The sequence below is a fragment of the Lagenorhynchus albirostris genome, chromosome 5 (genome assembly GCF_949774975.1).
Source record: "Lagenorhynchus albirostris chromosome 5, mLagAlb1.1, whole genome shotgun sequence".
In the NCBI taxonomy this organism is placed as follows: domain Eukaryota; kingdom Metazoa; phylum Chordata; class Mammalia; order Artiodactyla; family Delphinidae; genus Lagenorhynchus; species Lagenorhynchus albirostris.
In genome coordinates this window covers 141,742,958-141,761,518 of record NC_083099.1, presented here as the reverse complement: position 1 = coordinate 141,761,518, position 18,561 = coordinate 141,742,958, and the positions used below count along the sequence as shown (strand labels likewise).

Genomic DNA, 18,561 nt, shown 5'->3' with positions numbered 1-18,561 from the left:
GGCCCAGCTCACCTGTGCGCCCACCTCTCTCACTGCCCCCAGGGCTGTCCAGGCCACCACGCAGGTCTGCTTTGGGTCCCCCTGGAGTGCCAGCCCCCAGGGCACTGGGCTTTCACAAAAGTGTGCTGCCCTTCTCTTCCTGGGGAAGCTCATCCGTTTCACTTCCCCTTTTCTGGGAAGCGTTCACCCCCTGGGACTGGGTCCTGCACCACCTCTCGGGTCTCACAACACTGCACCTGCTGGGCTGTAGTGGCCTCTGGCCTCCAAAAGCCACAGTGAGCATACGAGGGGTTCGCCGAATACAGGGCCAAGTTAAGTCCAAGATGAGTGGACCCTGAAAATCACTTACCTAGTTTTCCATTTGGGGGGAACCTTTATTTAAAAGGCGTTCTAAGGATCACTTTCTTGTCAGTTTGGGGAGGGAAACAGTGCGATGCCTGGATGCTTCCTTGCCGGGTTGCAGGCAGGCAAGGTGGTCACCCCAGACCGAGTGACTGATCTGAACACTCAGGACAGGAGTGAAGTGGGCGGAAGCCTTAAACGTGTCATAAACGTGGCCCTGCCTTCCCTGGTCGCGAGCTGTGCAGAGTAAGCTCATTGAATCAGATTCTGCTGAGACTGTGGCAGTCTGAGGGCCTCGGGCTGAAACTGTCCTTGTCACCCCTTCTGCGGAAGGAGCTCGCCTGGGTGTCAGCCATAGGGTAGCTTTCAAGCCACAGTGTGCCGGTCGCGTGTGGGAATGAACACTTACTGTCTGCTCTCTCCTGGTAATTTACCTCCCGTGCAGCTTCTGCAAATACAGAAATGTGTCAAGAACGAGACAGCTTCTGTGTGTAGTTAAAACACTCGTGAAACGTGAAATTAAGTGTCCCTTTTTCTGCAGGGATTAAAGATTTCATGTGTGAACTGTGCGGAAAAACTTTCAGTGAGAGAAACACGATGGAGACGCACAAGCTCATCCACACGGGTAAGCGGGGCACCTGGGGACCGGCCGCCCGCCCGCCGCGGGCTCCGCTGAGGCCATCGGAGCGTGCGCGGTGGGGATGGCATGGCTGTGATGCTGTTGGTAGGCCTTTTCAGATGTTTTGGTGCTGTTCTGCCTTAACGATGGCCTTTTGCCCCCAACATGTCAGCCCATCATAATTTTCGGACATTGTCCGAAACTTGAATTTTCGGATATTGGAGTAGCTACTGGGCTCCAGGAGGGGAGGAGGCCACGCTGCCTGTCCCGCGGCCTGACCACCGGGTGGGTGACCCGGCCGGCGACCCTGGCCGCACGTGCAGAGGCTGACCCCGCTCACCACCCGTGCTTTCTCTTCTGCCCCGTGCGTGTGGGAAGTGGGCAAGCAGTGGACGTGCTCCGTGTGCGACAAGAAGTACGTCACCGAGTACATGCTGCAGAAGCACGTGCAGCTCACCCACGACAAGGTAGAGGCCCAGAGCTGCCAGCTGTGCGGGACCAAGGTGTCCACCAGGGCTTCCATGAGCAGACACATGCGGCGCAAGCACCCCGAGGTGAGCCTGGGCGCGCGACCCTCTGCCTGCCTCCCCCCGCCTCCCCGCGCAGGCCCGGCCCCTCTGCCCTCTGCCCGGTGGCGGCTCCTGCCCAGAGACCCCGCCGCGCTGGCTCACCATCCCTGCCCCCGCGCAGGCCCGTGGTTCCTCCAGGCGGGGCCCGGGCCTGGCAACTCCCCTCCGCCTGCGTGCTGACGGCGCTGAACGAGTGAGTGAACAGAAGAGCCTGGAACGTGTTTTTTGCTGAGGTTATAAATTACATTCTCGCTGGAATTACAGCGAGACGGGAGTACGACCCTGACCCCTCCCCCTTTCCTCCCTTTGGGCAACTAAAAAAGATTCAGGACGGGAGCCTCCGTGTGGTGTTAGGGGCTGATTAGAAGGTGGCCCTGGGGACCGACGGGGAGAAGCTGTATTGAGGCAGATAGACCCTGGCTCACCCGTGGGCTGGTTCTAAAGGCAGGTCCAGTGCACGGAAGAATTTAATGCTTTTTAAAAAGAAGTAAACTGAAAAACAAAGCTAGAAGAAAGTACGGGAAAATAGCTATATCACTGAAGGGTGGAAACTTTCTAAGGGCAAAAGCGGTGAGAGGAGTCTCGAACAAACGATTTGACTAAGTGGCATAACATTTAGAACTTCTGTAGGTCAAAGGGAAAACGGAAAAAATGTGGTTAAGATATTACTACCGTTAACAGATAGAAACTGTTAACATTAAAGGTAATATGCATTCCATGAGTAGAACACAAAAAGAGCCCAGTGTGTCCACGGAGATTCATGAAAGCGAACACCTGTGGTTAAGACACAGGAGAAAGCCTTTAACAGTAGAGGTGCTATCCTTCCTCCGTTGAATTAGAGGAGGTTCTTAGATTCAAAATGCCTGTGCGGCGGGCGTGAGCCGGGCGCCCGGCCGTGGCGTGTCCTCCTGGGGGGTAGCGTGACCATCCCTCTAGTGTTTTATATAAATGACTACTTGGACCCCTCAACGTCCTGCAAGAGGAATGTGATTAAGTTAGTGGTAGTTTAGTGATGTGCCTGAATGTGACGTGTTTGCAGAGGACCCTGAGTGAAAGTGGGAGTGTTTGCTGTAAGAAAGCCGTGCACACCGTGCGTGTACCGCGTGTGTATACACTATGTCCTTCACGTTGTGTGTGTTCATGGGATACTCACGTATGTAATATAAATGGGGCGGGCGAAACGAGAAAGGACGAAAACATTACACGGTGGTCTTCTCTTGGCGTTGAAGTTTTGGTTATTTCTTCGCTTGTTCTCCGTTTTAAGTAATTTAGTGAACGTGGGTTACTTTCGCAATTGTACAAGCACCCTCTGCCTCATTTGGGTGGCAAGTGCGTCTTTTTCTGTGTCACCTTGACTCTGAGCTCTGGGGACCCCGAGGAGCTGGGGCTCCACCAGCTTCGCTGTCCTCACTCCTGGCCTTTTCCACCTAGTGGCCAGCTAGCGTTTCCACCTAGAAAAACAAAGTTGGGAGAGCAGGAACCCGAAGAGTCAGCATCCACCCGCTGCCCAGTGTCGGCAGACGGCGCCCTCCAGGTCTCGGGGCCCAGGGCCGGCGCTGCAGGCTCCCCCGGGGGCTTGTGACGTGTGGGAGTGATTTCTTGGTGACGTGTGGGTGTTTGTAGCTACACATGCTAACAGCGCGCACAGCAGTTTTTGCAGACGGATGGTGTGATGCACGTTGCTGGGTGTGGGAGGCCTTGCGGGCGCGGAGCAGCTCGGCAGACGCTTCCGTCTGGTTGACGGTCACTTCCTAGCCAGCCCCTCTGTGCGGCCACCTGTTCCTCTCACGCCCACCATGCCGGCGGCACAGCGCTCTGGAGGGGACGCCAGCTCACGGAGGGCTCCCCTGTCGGGGCTCTGTTCTCAGTCCCTTTTGTCTCTGAAGCCTTCAGCCTCTTCCCCCGTTGATCCTCTGATGTTTCTCTGTCATTTCCTTCTGTGTTGCTCAGACAGATGCAGTTAAGTGCCTGCAGGGATGAGCGCTGGTGACCGGCCGGACAGGGTGCGCCCCGTCCTCCTGGACCGACCGTCTAGGGTGGGAGACGGGGGGTGGGTAGGACGCAGACAAGTCAGACAGAGAGGAAGAGATGGAGTGAGGCCGAGGGAGGGCTCTGCTGCCGTGTGGGTGCCACCCTGGGGCCCGGCTGTGCAGGGGTGCGGGGCAGGGGGCCACGCAGTGCTGGGCACAGACTCGGGGGCGGGGGCCCCGTGGAGGCCGGCTAAGGTGTTAAGCGTAAACTGCTTTCACACGTTGGAGACCTTTCAGAATTGATGCGATTTTATCACTTCAAGGTATGGTCTTTCCCTCTGCTTTGAGTGAACGTTCCATTCAAAAAAATTCAAACACACACAGTACTTTGCACGCGTGGTCTTCTCTCCGAATAAGAGCGAAGCCAGCAGATGCTTCTGTGGTTGTTCTTCGTGGCATGAGCTTCCAGACCGTGTGACTAGGATGCTGATGATGTCGTCGTTGATGATGGAGGTGGTGGTGACAGTGATGGTGGTGGAGGTGGTGGTGGTGACAGTGATGGAGGTGGGGGTGACAGTGACGGTGGTGACAGCGGTGGAGGCGCTGATGGTGAGGGTGGGAGAGGACGGTGGCATCTGGCCGCTGTGACTAAGCTTTGCGGCATCACAGTCACACTTGGGTCCTCAGCGCCACGTCAGCATTTACGTTGCAACACACATGACCACGGCCTCCTTGCTGCCCGTCCTCTCAGAGAACGCCCAGCCCTGGTGTCGGAACCTAAGTCCAGAAGTGCAGCTCCCCGTCATTCTGCTGAAATGAGCCACACCCGCTATGTATAGCCTATAATTTTGTTCTTAATTTTTTTTGACAAAGAATGTAGAGATGCTTGCAGAGCCATTGGGCTGAAGAGCCCGTGCAGACACTTTCCTGGTCTCCCTGCTCTCGTATAGTCTTTGCACAGCGCTTCCCTTCTTCAGCAACTCCCCGTTTCCACACCTCCCTCCCAGGGATTCCGTTCTCTCTGCGCTCAGGGTCCGTCGCCCCACCTGTGATTTGTTCACTTAAGTGATCGCAGTCACGGTACAGCCGGCGTCAGCAGGTGTGTGGGTCAGGTTCAGGGAAGACCGGGTGGACCCCGGGCGTGTGTCGTGGCGTAAGGGTCTGCGTGCTGGGAACCGGCCGGTGCGGCTCACAGGTGCACTTCATCAGAAATGACCAATGAAACTACCCGGACTTCTCTACTTTTCAGGTAGAAAAGTCACGTGTGTACAGTGTAAATGTCTCATTCTCGATGGTTCCTTGTGGAACAGGTTTCCTGTATCTTATCCCGCTCCGCTCTCGGTTTGAAAGAACAAGATGGAGTGAGAATGCACTATGCACTGTGCACGTTAGTGTTTTCACTAAACTAAAAGGGGAGGAATAGTCTCCACCCTCGAGCGGTGGACAGTGCGGTGACACACGGACAGGGGCGAGGTAACACCCCCATGTGTGAGAGCACAGCGGAAACTTGAAGAGAGGGGGCCTGGGAGGAGGGGAGGAGAGCCCGGACGGGACTGTGGAATCCAGGTTTTCAAGACCCGAGCAGGGCCCATGAGGGCGTGGGCGCCTTTGAGGGTGGCTGCCTGTCGGCGCGTGTCTGGGTCCCGCCTGACCTGAGCCTCGGCCTTTGGGCGTGGTGTCCCGGGCTCACCGCCCTGTGGTCACTCCTAGGTCCTGGCCGTGAGGATCGACGACCTGGACCACCTCCCCGAGACCACCACCATCGACGCCTCCTCCATCGGTATCGTCCAGGTGAGCCCGGCGCACGCGGGGCCCGGGACGTCTCACCCGAGGGGCCCCGGCAGGTGTCCTGAGCAGCCTTTGGGAAAAAAACCCCACGTTTCACGCTCGTTTGCCTGTTTTATTGGTTGGTCGTCACCCCAGGAGCCTTTTAGTTTCTGTAAAAGTTTCTAGAATTTCAGTTTTCTGAATCCTGACATATCTCCTTTTAGAGGATAGATGGTTTCTTAAGTCACAGTCAATAGAGAGCGTGTGTACACATGCGTACGTGTGTGTACAGAGAGAATTAGATTTATTTTAAGGACTTGGTGCCCACGAGTGTGGAGCTGGCAAGTCCAGAGCTTTCAGGACGGGCCGGAGGCTGGAGACCCAGGAGGAGTTGATGCTGTGTCCGAGGTCCATCTGGAGACAGAGTTCCCGCTTCCTCTGGGAGCTTCAGGCTTTCCTCTCGAGGCCTTCGCCCGATGGGACGAGGCCCACCCGCATTGCAGAGGGTGCCCTGCATGACTCAGTACCCACCGATGTCAGTGTTAATCACACCTGAAAGATACCTTCACGGCAGCCTCTAGACGTGTTCAGCCACCCAGCCGGGCGCCCGAGCCCAGCCACGCTGACACTTAAACTTAAGCATCACAGGTGGTTTCCAGAAAAGCTTATTAGCACGATTAGATTATTAGAAGCAAAATAACTTTCAACGTATTAGGTGAACTTACTTTTAAAAGGAATTTTTAGTCAGTACCTTTATATAAAGAGCTTCTCTTATTTTATTTATTTTTTTTGTGGTACACGGGCCTCTCACTGTTGTGGCCTCTCCCGTTGCGGAGCACAGGCTCCGGACGCGCAGGCTCAGCGGCCATGGCTCACGGGCCCAGCCGCTCCGCGGCACGTGGGATCCTCCCGGACCGGGGCACGAACCCACGTCCCCTGCATCGGCAGGCGGACTCTCAACCACTGCGCCACCAGGGAAGCCCAGCTTCTCTTCTTTTAAAGGAAACGTGTCATGCTCTCGGTTATTTTAAAATCACGTTTCTACCTCTGTGTTTTGCAACGGAGCTTTGGGCGCAGCGCTCAGCGGCCGGGTTGTACTGAACCGCCGTGCCCCACGCCTCAGCAGCCCCGGAGGGCCAGGACCACGCCCACCCTGGCCGGGGCAACCCCTCCTCAGGGTCTGCCTGCCGCTGGGTGGGAGCATCCTCAGGGTCTGCCTGCCGCTGGGTGGGAGCAAGTCTCATGGATGGCGCCAAGGACCAGGAGGGAGGAGAGCCTTGCTGGCCACCGTGACTCAGCGGCCTCCGTGATGCTGGGCCAGCCCAGCTGTAGGTCGGAAAATAGGCCACACTTAGCAGCTCAAGAAGACATGTGCAGGGCACCCGTCTGGGGTCGCCATTACCGCCGGGCCCTGTTTGCTGTCCCCAGAAGAGGTGACCGTACAGTTCTTGCGGTCAGCCTCATTTTGATCCAAGATTGTGTCTGCAGTGAATCTGTTTCAGCCAGGGGATGAGAGTCCTGATGTGAAAGCATTTTTCAGTCTCAGACTGAGCTCAACAGGGCTGAAACAGTGGCTCAAAAAATCTGCTTTTGGGGATGTTTCTATTTCAGCACAAAATGTGGCTTTTAAAAATATGACTGGTATCTAAAATCCTTCACCTGAAAGAGAAGCAACTGAAACCAACAGGAACTTGCCCCTGTCCTTAGAAGTGCAAGTTAGCAGACAAGCCTGGTCACCTGCTGTCCAGGAACAGGGCCGGGCCGCGCTGGCCGCTTCGGGGACACGGCCCGTTGACCCGCCGTTGTCGCGCCTTCTCTTCCTGCAGCCTGAGCTGAGCCTGGGGCAGGAGGATCTGGCGGAAGGGAAGCACGTGAAAGCCGCCAGGAGGACTCACAAGAGGAAGCAGAAGCCAGAGGACGAGGCCGGGGCCACGGGGCCCGAGGAGGCCACCTTCAGCGAGTTCTCGGAGAAGGAGGCCACGTTCTCAGGCGGCGTCGGGGACGAGACCAGCTCCGCCGTGCAGAGCATCCAGCAGGTCGCCGCTCCCCGTGCAGGGCTGGGGGCCCCGGGCGTGGGGGGCCTGGACTCTGGCCGTGGCCAGCACGTGCCCTGTTTCCCAGCTTAGACCCAGAAGTCACCGCCATCCTCCCGGGTTGGGAACGGGGCTGTGTCTAGTTTGGGGAGGTTCTCAATGGCCTGAGCATGCCGGCCAGTCAGGCAGGGCCCGACTCTGCATGCCAGGGCGTGTGGCCGGCCAGCCTGCTGCTTTTAACCAAGGCTTCCCCGCTGGGGTTTCGAGGCCCCCAGCTCCTGGTCGGTGTGTGTCGGATGCCACACCCCTCCCCTGACTGGCCCTGGTCACCCCGGTTGCAGACGTTCCTGCGTTCCAGCCCTGTCTGGGGAGGAGCATGGCTTGCTTTTTCATTTATTAGCTCTGGCCCTGCACATTGGTTCACTGCCCTTCTGACCTTTACAGTTGGGATTTCCATTTACCATCATCACTTCACAGAAGTTAAGAGACAGTGAAGAATGTGCTCTGTTTTTCTCATTACTTTCTTCTGTTTTTTTTCCTAGCTACGGAAACCCTTTGATTTTCAGTTCCAGCTGATGGCCTCGATGACGGTGTCTGTATCTTGTTTCTCTCTTTCACTAGAATTCTTTTTCCAGGAAAAATGAACTTGGTTTAATCTCTCAGCAGCAGGTGTTTTAACTCCTTCCTTTGGGCCAGGGGTGTGATGATTCCAGCGTCACGAGATGGCCTCTGTGACAAAGTACAGCACAGGAAGCTGCTCATGTTCTCGATTCTGCAGGAACTAACGGTCCCGTGTTGTGCGTGGCTCTTCCAGGTGGTGGTGACGCTGGGCGACCCCAATGTGACCACCCCGTCGAGCTCCGTCGGCCTGACCAACATCACCGTGACCCCCATCACCACCGCGGCCGGGACTCAGTTTACCAACCTCCAGCCGGTGGCCGTCGGGCACCTGACCACCCCGGAGCGCCAGCTGCAGCTGGACAACTCCATCCTGACCGTGACCTTTGACACTGTCAGCGGCTCTGCCATGCTGCACAACCGCCAGAACGACCTCCAGATCCACCCCCAGCCGGAAGCCTCGAATCCGCAGTCGGTGGCCCACTTCATCAACCTGACCACCCTGGTTAACTCCATCACGCCCCTGGGGAGCCAGCTCGGCGAGCAGCCTCCGCTCACCTGGCGGGCGGTGCCCCAGACAGACGTGCTGCCGGCCCCGGCCCCCGCCCCGCAGGCCGCCCAGCCCCCGGCGCCGGCCGAGCAGCAGCCGCAGATGTACAGCTACTGAGTCACCCTGCGGGGACCTGGCGGAGAGAACCACGGGCAGGCGGTCTGCTTCTGTTTTTATTTGAGATTTGTTTGCCGGATACCAAACGAAAAACGGAAACACCGCACGTTGCAGCATCAGGACGGTTGACGTAGCTTTTGCAGCGTCATCTCCAAATTCACCAACAGCCATCCCAGTCTGTCAGCTGAGCTCACAAGTGACCCCGAGCAGGTCCCCCTGAGGCCCCATGTGCTCTGCGCAGCAAGGCCAGGCCCCCAGGCTTCCCCCCCGGAACGCGGATGGGCGCAGGGTTTGGGAAAAGGAAACCCAGGGAGGAGCAGCGTGGTAAGACCCGTATGTCACCAGGGATGTAAGTGGCGTGTTTCATGTTTCCCTTTCGGGCTCCGCTACTGTGTGGAAACGCAGCCGCTTTTCTCCTGTAGCTCCTGCACGTTTTTGCTAACGAGCAGATAGGAGTTCAAGTCACGGCGACTCTCTTTGAAATCTGAGTTGAGTCGAATTCGTTCTGCACCTGTGGGCTGAAACCATGTGGGAGGATGCCCTGTGAGAGCGGACGCCCCTCCTCTGGCCTTCACGAGTTGCTCTCGGGCAAGGGGTCGCGTGAGGCTGCCGACCAAGGCGCCTTAGTGGTAGAATTCGTGAATCGATTCTCAGTATGCCTCTTTCCTTTTTTTTTTTTTAAACTTTACCTCGAGCACGCCTTGTGTGATCGAGACTGCGGAGGCCACGTCGTTCTCTATTTTCCTCTAACACACAGAAGTCGTTTGCACTGTGGGACTGCGGGTCCACGTCCAGCTCTACGCGGCTGCCCCGATGCAGGGGCCGTGAGCCTCATGCCGGCCCCTCTGGGGGTACCTCGGGGTTGTGTCTCAGGATTCCCTGCCACCAAATGTATTTATGAGGGCTGAGGCGTAGCCAGAATCCCCCGCACTAGAGAACAGGGGAGAAATTCATGTCTTTTTTCTGTTTAAACTTTAAGTCCAAAGGTTGGTGTGTTTCAAGACCAGTTTTCTATAAAAATGTTGAATGAACTTGGCTCTTTCCCCAAGAAAGGTATAGGTTTTTTTGAAATGTGAAGACAGTGCTATTTCCTGCCAAGTAGTATGAAAGCAGAAAGGCTATTAGCTGAGCAGTAGAAGCGTCAGTGCCCCTAATGAATGAGTGAATAAATGTGCTGAGCGACGGGAGCTCTGCCCCTCCGGGGGACGCGCTTTCACACGTGTGCGCCCGTTTCAGAAGTGGCAGGTGAGGCTCTGGACCACCAAGGTGGCAGCCAGCAGCCAGCCCTCCCACGGCGCAGCCAGGGAAACAAAGAGGCGGGCAAAGAGGCTTGATTTCTACCCTCCTGATGCTTTAACGCTGTCCAGAATGAAATGATACGTTTGTTTGCCTTACTTTGTCCTGATCAGTATTTGTCCCCGATCCTGCATTGTTTGGGAGACCATCAGTAGCGGATAAATGAGGCAGAATAACCTTACGCTGCTAGTGAGGCTACAGACGACCTGTTATGCAAAATGCAACGTTCTCAGCACTTCGCTTCATTCCAAATCGCACGATTTTGAGGAGGGGGCTAGGCTTTGATTTGTGCAATACATGCTTTCGTGAACTAAGTTCATCACCCACGCGGCATGTGAAAGGGGCTTCAGGATTCGCCCTCCACACCCAGCTCACCGGTAACTCCCGACGACTCGCACCTCTGAATTGGTAGTGGGGGATTGTTTGACTTTTAATTTATGATAATTATTTTTTATGTTATTTATGTATATAATTAACTGCTTTATACCTAATAGTTTCATCAAATGAACTTGGGCTGGGGGTGATATACTTTCTAAGTATCGTCTCTGTTCTCCAAATGTAAGTGGTCCAGGTATCCGTGGCATCATCAAAAGCGCCGAGGTTCCTAAGGTATTTTCTTAAAAATCGCCGACCGTCCTTTTGCATTTGCAGAATGTAAGGGATGAAATGACCAAGTAAAAAATCCAAACATGATTGAACACCCACTAGCATTTATCTTTTATTCCTCTCCCCTATGAAACAAAGGCCTTTTAAATCACAATTTTATTTTTTTAAGAGAAGTTGTTTTTATGCTTAGAGTAAGAACGCATCAGATGTCTTTAAAGAACCCGATTTAGGTTGTGTGGCCCCTGTGTACCTCCCGCCGTTTATTTAACTACACAGATGCTTAATCATACTTCCTGTTATAATAAGAACTCTAAATAAAAAGCAAATTGACTCCTGAGTTTTCTGTAGAAATATTTGGTCTAATAGGGTCACTGTCTGAGGCAAAATAGGTTCATGTTGTCTTAAAACGGTTGCTATGAATTTGCATATAAGACACTGGGAAGCAAAAAATAAAAAAATAAAAAGTACGACTCAGCCCAAAGAGTTACCAGCTGTAGACTGTTCCGCACCTCTGTCGCTGTTTGCTGATGGAAAAGATATACTTTTTTTTAACTGATCCCAGTGCACAGCTGTATCCATAGGAGGAAATTGGATGGAGCCGTTGTGACCACTGAGCTCTGTGAATCCCTCGGGGTTATTCTAAATTAATAAACAGAAGATGCTTGGTTTTGGCCGGTGGATTTGTGAAGTTGTGTCGTTCTGTGCCCCCTGACGGTGTAAGCCTTGCAGAGCAGGCCCCCGGGATTGCGTGTCCCTGAGGCAAGGAGGGGACGGGGGCCCCGAGCGGGATGTGTTCCTTGTGCCGGGTGCCGCTCCACTGTGACCGACAGGGACCTGCCTTGGAGGATTCGGGGCCCGGGAGGCAGATGCACGGACTTCACAGTCACAGTGGCCAGAGCTCGAGGCTCCCAGCTCAGGGCCGTGTCAGTGACTTTCCCGTTGGATTTTGAAATGCATCAAGGCTGAGAGGTCACGTGTATTTCGTGTCCCGTTAGTTTGTATAACGACAAATAAAAGTTGCCATGAGCTGTGTTTTTCCATCGCTGGCCCTCTGCTCAGACTGCCCGTTCCCAGTAGTGGACACACGGTATATTTTGAGAACGGTTGTAATTCCCGTGTAGTTCAGACCCTGTGAAATGTTTGGATTATTTTAAATGACCCAAACATTGAAAATAAACAAGATACCGAGATATCAGAAGCTTTCACAAGGGTTGGTTTGTTTGTTTAAAAGCAACAAAGCAGAGCTTCCCTGGTGGCACAGTGGTTGAGAGGCCGCCTGCCGATGCAGGGGACGCGGGTTCGTGCCCCACTCCGGGAGGATCCCACATGCCGCGGAGCGGCTGGGCCCGTGAGCCATGGCCGCTGAGCCTGCGCGTCCGGAGCCTGTGCTCCGCAACGCAAGAGGCCACAGCAGTGAGAGGCCCGCGTACCGCAAAAAAAAAAAAAAAGGCAACAAAGCAGTGGTTGTAGCATTTTTTTGTAAAGCTTAGATGGAGAGAACGGACACAAAAAAAGATGAGCAGCCAGAGAGAGGGGAGAACTTAGTAAGCAAGGCGTTCCTTAGGGCACGTGGTCTGGAAGAATCCCTCATTTTATTGATCAAATAATGATATGTTCCGATTTGTTAGGAAGAGTCATCTTAAAGTTATGAAACACCTGGAGTGTCATCCGATCTTCTAAGGATTTGAATTATGAGAACCTTGTTTTAGGTACTTCAGTTGTATCTTAGAGAACAGCTGGTAGCAGCTAATTCTTCTGCCAGTGAATAGGGTTCACCCCCTCAACGTCCAACCAATTGTGAGCATGTTCTTGTATGTGCAGCAAATTCCAATAGAAAGGGGGAGACCGGCTGGGCCACTGGCTGCTTCCCCTTGTGGGTGTTTGCACCTGGCTTGAGCGCCCCCACATCAGGAGGTCCTAGTCCTGGAATGACAGCCAATGATCTGACCTGCGTGTGCTGCAGGCAGCAGAATTACCTGGGTGACCCGCACAACGAGCTGGTGGGGACCGCCCCTCCCCCCCAAGCCCTGGTACCCATGGACCTGAGGCTTCTCCTCCCTGAGCCGGGACCTGTGGCTCCCCGGGGTCCTGCAGTCCCAGGTGCAGGCTGCTGGCATCCAGACAACACTTGAGGGCGGGCGCCCCACATCCAGACTGCCTTGGCACCAAGCCTCCAGCTCTTCCTCGATGACCGGTCTGTCTGCCCACATTTGCTCCATAAGGAGGGAGACGGATCCCCCTCTCCATGGGAAGGTGTCCCTTCAATGGGACACAGACCCGCCCTGAGTGTTTGCAGAGAGCCCGGCCCAGCATACTTCCCGGGGAGAGTGAGGGTGCAGGGCCCGGGGCTTGGGGCCCGCTGTTCACTGTCTGTTCCACTTGGGCCTTTCAGCTCCTCCTGGGCGCAGTGCATCACCCCTTCACGTGACCATCTGCAGCTTGCCCTCAACCCCAGGAATTCTCTCTTCCTAGTTTTAGCCACAAAACAGGGTAGCAAGGTCACAAAGGAAGGAGAAGGCATGGCCGCAGGGTTGCGGGAAATGCTCTGGAAATCCAAAGGCGGCCCTGCCGGAGTCTCCACAATGAGCCGGGGCTGGGGGTGGGGCTGCTGCCGTCAGGAGCGGCCGCCGTTTCGTCTGTGCGTCGCCATCCTCTGTTCCGGGAGGCACACGGACTCATCCCCTGGATGTCGCCAAGGACCATCCAGCTCTCACGCCTGACCCCGGAGTTCGTGACCCCCGGCCCCCAACCTGGCGCTCCCCAACTGTCCCCACTCACGGCCCACAGCCCTGCCCTCCACCTAGTCGCACGGGCAGGAGCCCAGAGCCATCCCACGCTTACACCCCCTGTGCCTTCGGGTCTGTCCGGGTGTCACCATCCCCATGACCACCTTCCCAGCTGACAGCCCCTAAGGGGCCACCCGGCCCCCGCTCGTCCCCAGGAGCCCGTCCTCCACACGGTGGCCTCGTTGGCCCTTGTAAAGGTGCCATTCTACGTGTCACCCACGCACCAAGGTCCGCGTCCTCCAACGGATCCTAAGTGCTCCCTGGACACGCCGATCCCTTCTGCGGCCTCGAGCCTGCAGGAGCTGCCCCGCCTCCTTCTTCCCCGTTCTCTCCCAGGGTCTCCGCACACCCAGGGCCCTGACCCCCCGCTTGGTTAAGGCTGCTTGGCCCTCAGATCGCGGCTCAAACGTCACTTCCTCAGAGAAGCCTCCTGGAATCCCCCGGAAGCCCTCATTTCCCACTCTGATAGCAAAGCAAGCACAGTGCGCTCCAGTCGGCAATTACGCTGGCTGTTTACTCATTCTATGAACTTGTTCCTATCTGTGCCTCCCTGCTGTTCAGTAAGTTCCGGAAGGGCGGGGACTGTGCTTCTTCTCATCATTTCGTCATTTCCCCTGAGGCCCCCCACCCCCCGACAGTAAGCCCGAGCCACAGAGATTAATAGGCAGGTGATTTTCCCAAGGGTGGCCACCAATGCTTTGAAGCGCTCCCCCCCAAAACCCAACTTTGCTGTATCCAGTTGGAATTATCACTTGAAATTTCTGTCTTCATGAGACTCTTGGAAATCCTCATCTCCAATGACTCGATTTTATTGATAAGATTATTACTTCTTCAACTTTGTTTATTAAGTTATGATTTTTGCCCCTTGTTAGCAAATAGTAAAACGTAATCAAGCCTTTCGATTCTTCCTGCTTCGTGATTAATGGCAGGGGACCATTTAGCAGAAAATGGTCCTTTCTTTACAAGTGCTCTTCGTTATGTTAAATGATCACATAATGGAAACGGCAGTAAAGAAGACACTCATTCGACACAACCATATAGGTTTCAGGTCCAACATTGTAGTACCTTTTTGCAGACCCTGAAGTACACGTCAGCAGGCACCCTATGGTTTTCAAAAATCATATTCCCTGGACTGGCCCCATGCATGCCAATCATCCCTACATCACTTCCTAGCATCCTCGCTGTAACAGTCTATGGGACACACGTGACGAATGGAATAGAACAATGGAAGTTCTTGTTTTTTTGGAGTATGGTTGCTCTACAATGTTGTGTTAGTTTCTGCTGTACGACAAAGTGAATCAGCTCTATGTATACATATATCCCCTCCCTCTTGGACCTCCCTCCCATCCCCTGCCATCCCGCTGGGAATTTCTAATAAAGGCTACAGTGAAAAAAAAAAAAGAAACCCGTGCCTCGTGTTCTTAGCATCTCAGTATCCTGAGCAAAGATCTTGTCACTGCGGTTGGTTATCTGTTTGGTAGGTTGGACATTGATTTTTCGAGTTCTTTAGAAACGGAGCTGAAGTGCGTGCCCCTAGATTTTCAGCTTGCATACATCTCATAAGCATCAGCAAAAACATAACTGAAAGGAGTCGTATTTAAACACCCTGCATGTCCATTTCAGATAAGAAGAGTGACAGCCCGAACTCCTGCTTGCTTGGGGCTCCACCAACGTCAGCTCAGCCAGTCCCTCCAACGGCCCCCTGAGATGGCTGTCGTCTCATTGTGACATGACGCGGGGTTTCTCAAGCAAAGGGTAGACTTCACTGCCAGTGAAATAGCGTTAGAAAACGTTGTCTTAATGGCTCTGTAACGTCATGTGTGTGGAATTGGGTTTCTTCGCTTATATTTAGAACCGTGTCCGTACTTTTGGAGACATCGTGAATTTTTGCCTGAAGGGCCAAACAGTTCCTCTTAAGAAAAGAAGACGCCAGTGTAGCTGGCCCACACCAAGCCAGCATTCTGAGGCTTCTAAGAGCATCCCCCAGGGATTCGTCAGAACGTTCCCAAAATAACCAGCGTCTGAATTGTGGCACCAAATAGTACAGAGACTTTTTCTTAAACAGAGGCCTATTTTTTTCCTTTTTATTTTTTACAAAATTGTATTGAAGTATAGTTGATTTACAATGTTGTGTTTAATTTCTGCGGCACGGCAAAGTGACTCAGTTATACCTATATATATTCTTTTCCATATTCTTTTCCATTATGGTGTCTCACAGGATATAGTTCCCTGTGCTCTACAGTAGGACCTTGTCGTGTATCCATTCTATATAGAATAGTTGGCATCTGCTGACCCCAAACTCCCAATGCTTCCCTCCCCCACCCCTCCTCCCCCTTGGCAACCACAAATCCGTTCTCTATGTCTGTGAATCTGTTGCTGTTCCGTAGATAGGTTCACTTGTGTCGTATTTTAGATTCCACATATAAGTGATGTCATATGGTATTTGTCTTTCTCTGTCTGACTCACTTCACTCAGTATGATCATCTCTACGTCCATCCATGTTGCAGCAAATGGCATTATTTCGTTTCTTTTTATGGCTGAGCCGTATTCCATCGCATATATGTACCACGTCTTCTTTAGCCATTCATCTGTCCGTGGACAGTCAGGTTGTTTCCATGTCTCGCCTATTGTGAGTAGTGCTGCTATGAACATTGGGGTACATGCATCTTTTCAAATTACAGTTTTGTCCAGATACATGCCCAGGAGTGGGATTGCTGGATCATACGGCAACTCTATTTTTAGCTTCTTGAGGAACCTCCGTGCTGTTTTTTTCATCTTTTTAATTGCAAATGCAACAAAACATTATGACTTTACTGGCTCCCGTCTGACTGTCTTGTCAGCCGTGGCTCAGCTTTCCCGCTCTGGCTGTAATTACGCTCACCCCACCCCCCATCTGCCTTCAAGGGGGTCGAAGCCTAAACAGTCTAACCGACTAGTCACCAGCCGCAGTCAGACTTCTGACTCTCCAGGGCTCACCGTCGCCTCTAGCTTGCTGTGCAAATCTACGACCACTACTACCATCAAAGCTCCTACTGGGAACCAGCTCATCCCGGGCTCATCCCTGGCTCCGGTGACTCACAGCCCAGAAGAGCGTCTTTTCCTCAACTTGGGAACAACGCAAGTTTTACAGCCCTGAGCGGCCATTCAGCAACTGATTTCAAACCAAGAACAGAAACATGGCTAAACTCCCCCAGACATGATTTATTTTATTATTAATGAGGCAAGTGGAAGAGGTTTCATAATGTAATTGTTTCTGTCTAAAAACATCTTCGTGTCGGATAATTGAGGGTATTCATTCGTGTTCTGTTTGTGGTAAACATCAAGAAGAGGGGATTATAGCCTTTTGTCTAATAGCCTTTCACTTCTTAAACCCACCAACTCACTTCTTAACCTGCCGTAGTCCTTCAGCCTTTTCTCTTCATGTTTTCTCCTCTCGGACTTCCCCCTGAACCTTCAAGGGTTTCAATTTTCTTTTTTAATTGAAGTGTAGTTTATTTACAATGTTGTCTTGGTTACTGTTGTACAGCAAAATGACTCAGTTATACACATATACACATTCTTTTTTTTTTTTTTTTTGGCTGCGTGGGGTCTTCGTTGCTGCTGCCCGCGGGCTTTCTCTAGTTGCGGCGAGCGGGGCTACTCTCCGTTGCGGTGAGCGGGCTTCTCATTGCGGTGGCTTCTCTTGTTGCGGAGCACAGGCTCTAGAGCACGGGCTCAGTAGTTGTGGCTCACGGGCTCTAGAGCTCTGGCTCAGTAGTTGTGGCACACGGGCTTAGTTGCTCCATGGCATGTGGGATCTTCCCGGACCAGGGATCAAACCCGTGTCCCCTGCATTAGCTGACGGATTCTTAACCACTGCGCCATCAGGGAAAACCTAGAATAAGTTTTTACTCTTCATATTCATTTAGCGTGTTTTTGCAAATGAGTGTTTAACAGTACATCGGAGTGTAGGTAGAAATGTCTTCTGAAATACTTATATTTGCTGATCCATTATCACAATTTATATTTAAAATGTTGTAATTGCAATTTTGTTTTAATTATTTCTATCTGTGTTCAACTCTGCTTTCTGTGTGGACCTCACTGGTATGTACTTTTACCTCATGTAGATTTTCAGGAGAAATATGACTTATAGTTTTAAAGAATCTTTTATTAAACCATGCTTTACTGACAAGTTTATGTTTCAGTTTTTGGTGCATTTATGTTTAGTTTTAGAGCATGTATTTATCAGTACTGTAGCAAATACTTTGTCAATGAGAGAATTCTGTGGAGCCAGATTAGAGTTCCTGGTGAGCTAGAATGCTTTGTACTTTTCCAATAAGGCACAGATCACTTTATGGAAATTTTTAAACTTACATTCAAAAAGATATGTCACTCTATAACTATGTGCTAGTCTATTCTGAAAAGGGTAAAGAATAAGTCAAGTTTCTGAATTTGATTAATTAGAGGCTACCAAAGCTGAGGAAAGAAAGACCGAGATGAATCCCTAGAGAAAATGACAAATTCATCTTAAAAAAAAAAAAAAAAAGGACTCTTTATATTCTGAATTTCCTGGTAATGAGGTTTTTTTTTTTAATGGTGGTTTTCATTTTTTTGGCACCTGGCCCATGATTTGATGCTGAATCGTTTAGCATAGAAAAATGTATGGTTTCCATAGCAACTACGATTTCTTTCTCTCAATTCCTGCCTCTGACCAAGGCAATCTGCAGTTGCTTGCAGTGTTGGGGGCCCTTCGTTCTCCCTGCAGCTTTGAGTGGCCAGGGGTGAGCCCCTGGCAGTCAGTAGGGACCACCCAGTCTGACCTTCCCTTGTCAATGCACCGAAGGGAATAGGAAGCCAGCATGGGGGTGGGGCGGGCTGAGGAGGAAGGGGGCCCGCAGAGCCCACCCCCCCCATCATCGTTGAAGTAGAGACCGTCCTGGAAGTGTGGGCCCACTGGGGCTGTAGGTTAAAATATTTTAAACCACTGCTTTAACACATGCCACAGCGCCCTACAAATAGCTGGGGCTTGTTGGAAACAATGTATATTTATTCAAGACAGTTGACATTCCTTTAAACATCTTTGCTACTAAATTACCTTTTAATAAGTAATGCCAATATTACAGCGGTGGCTTGCAAAGCCTTTTGTTTGGTTTTGCACATTGAAGAGGTAAAATCTTGCCTCAGATAAACCGGATTGTTTTCGCGTTTCTACCGATTTCCTTTTCGGTAGCTACGCAAGCCGTCTGTTGCGCCCTGCGGTTTGTGTAAATGTCTCCTCTCTGAGACAAATGTCTCTGGAACTGTGGTTG

The 18,561-nt window shown here is 52.4% G+C and overlaps 1 protein-coding gene across 6 annotated transcripts in view; it reads left to right on the top strand.

Annotated features, from left to right (window-relative positions):
- PRDM15 (PR/SET domain 15) overlaps positions 1-11,165 on the top strand; it is a 43,642-nt gene extending 32,477 nt beyond the window's left edge. For 5 of the 6 annotated variants that reach the window (XM_060150959.1, XM_060150961.1, XM_060150958.1 and 2 more), the window contains exons 19-23: positions 884-967; positions 1,340-1,515; positions 5,211-5,291; positions 7,094-7,303; positions 8,115-11,165. In XM_060150959.1, coding sequence (XP_060006942.1) covers positions 884-967; positions 1,340-1,515; positions 5,211-5,291; positions 7,094-7,303; positions 8,115-8,585 — 1,022 coding nt within the window. In that variant the 3' untranslated portion in view covers positions 8,586-11,165. Of the gene's footprint in view, positions 1-883; positions 968-1,339; positions 1,516-5,210; positions 5,292-7,093; positions 7,304-7,842 lie in introns of all 6 variants that reach the window. The other variant, XM_060150962.1, reaches the window with a different exon arrangement.
- Positions 11,166-18,561: the final 7,396 nt, after the last annotated feature.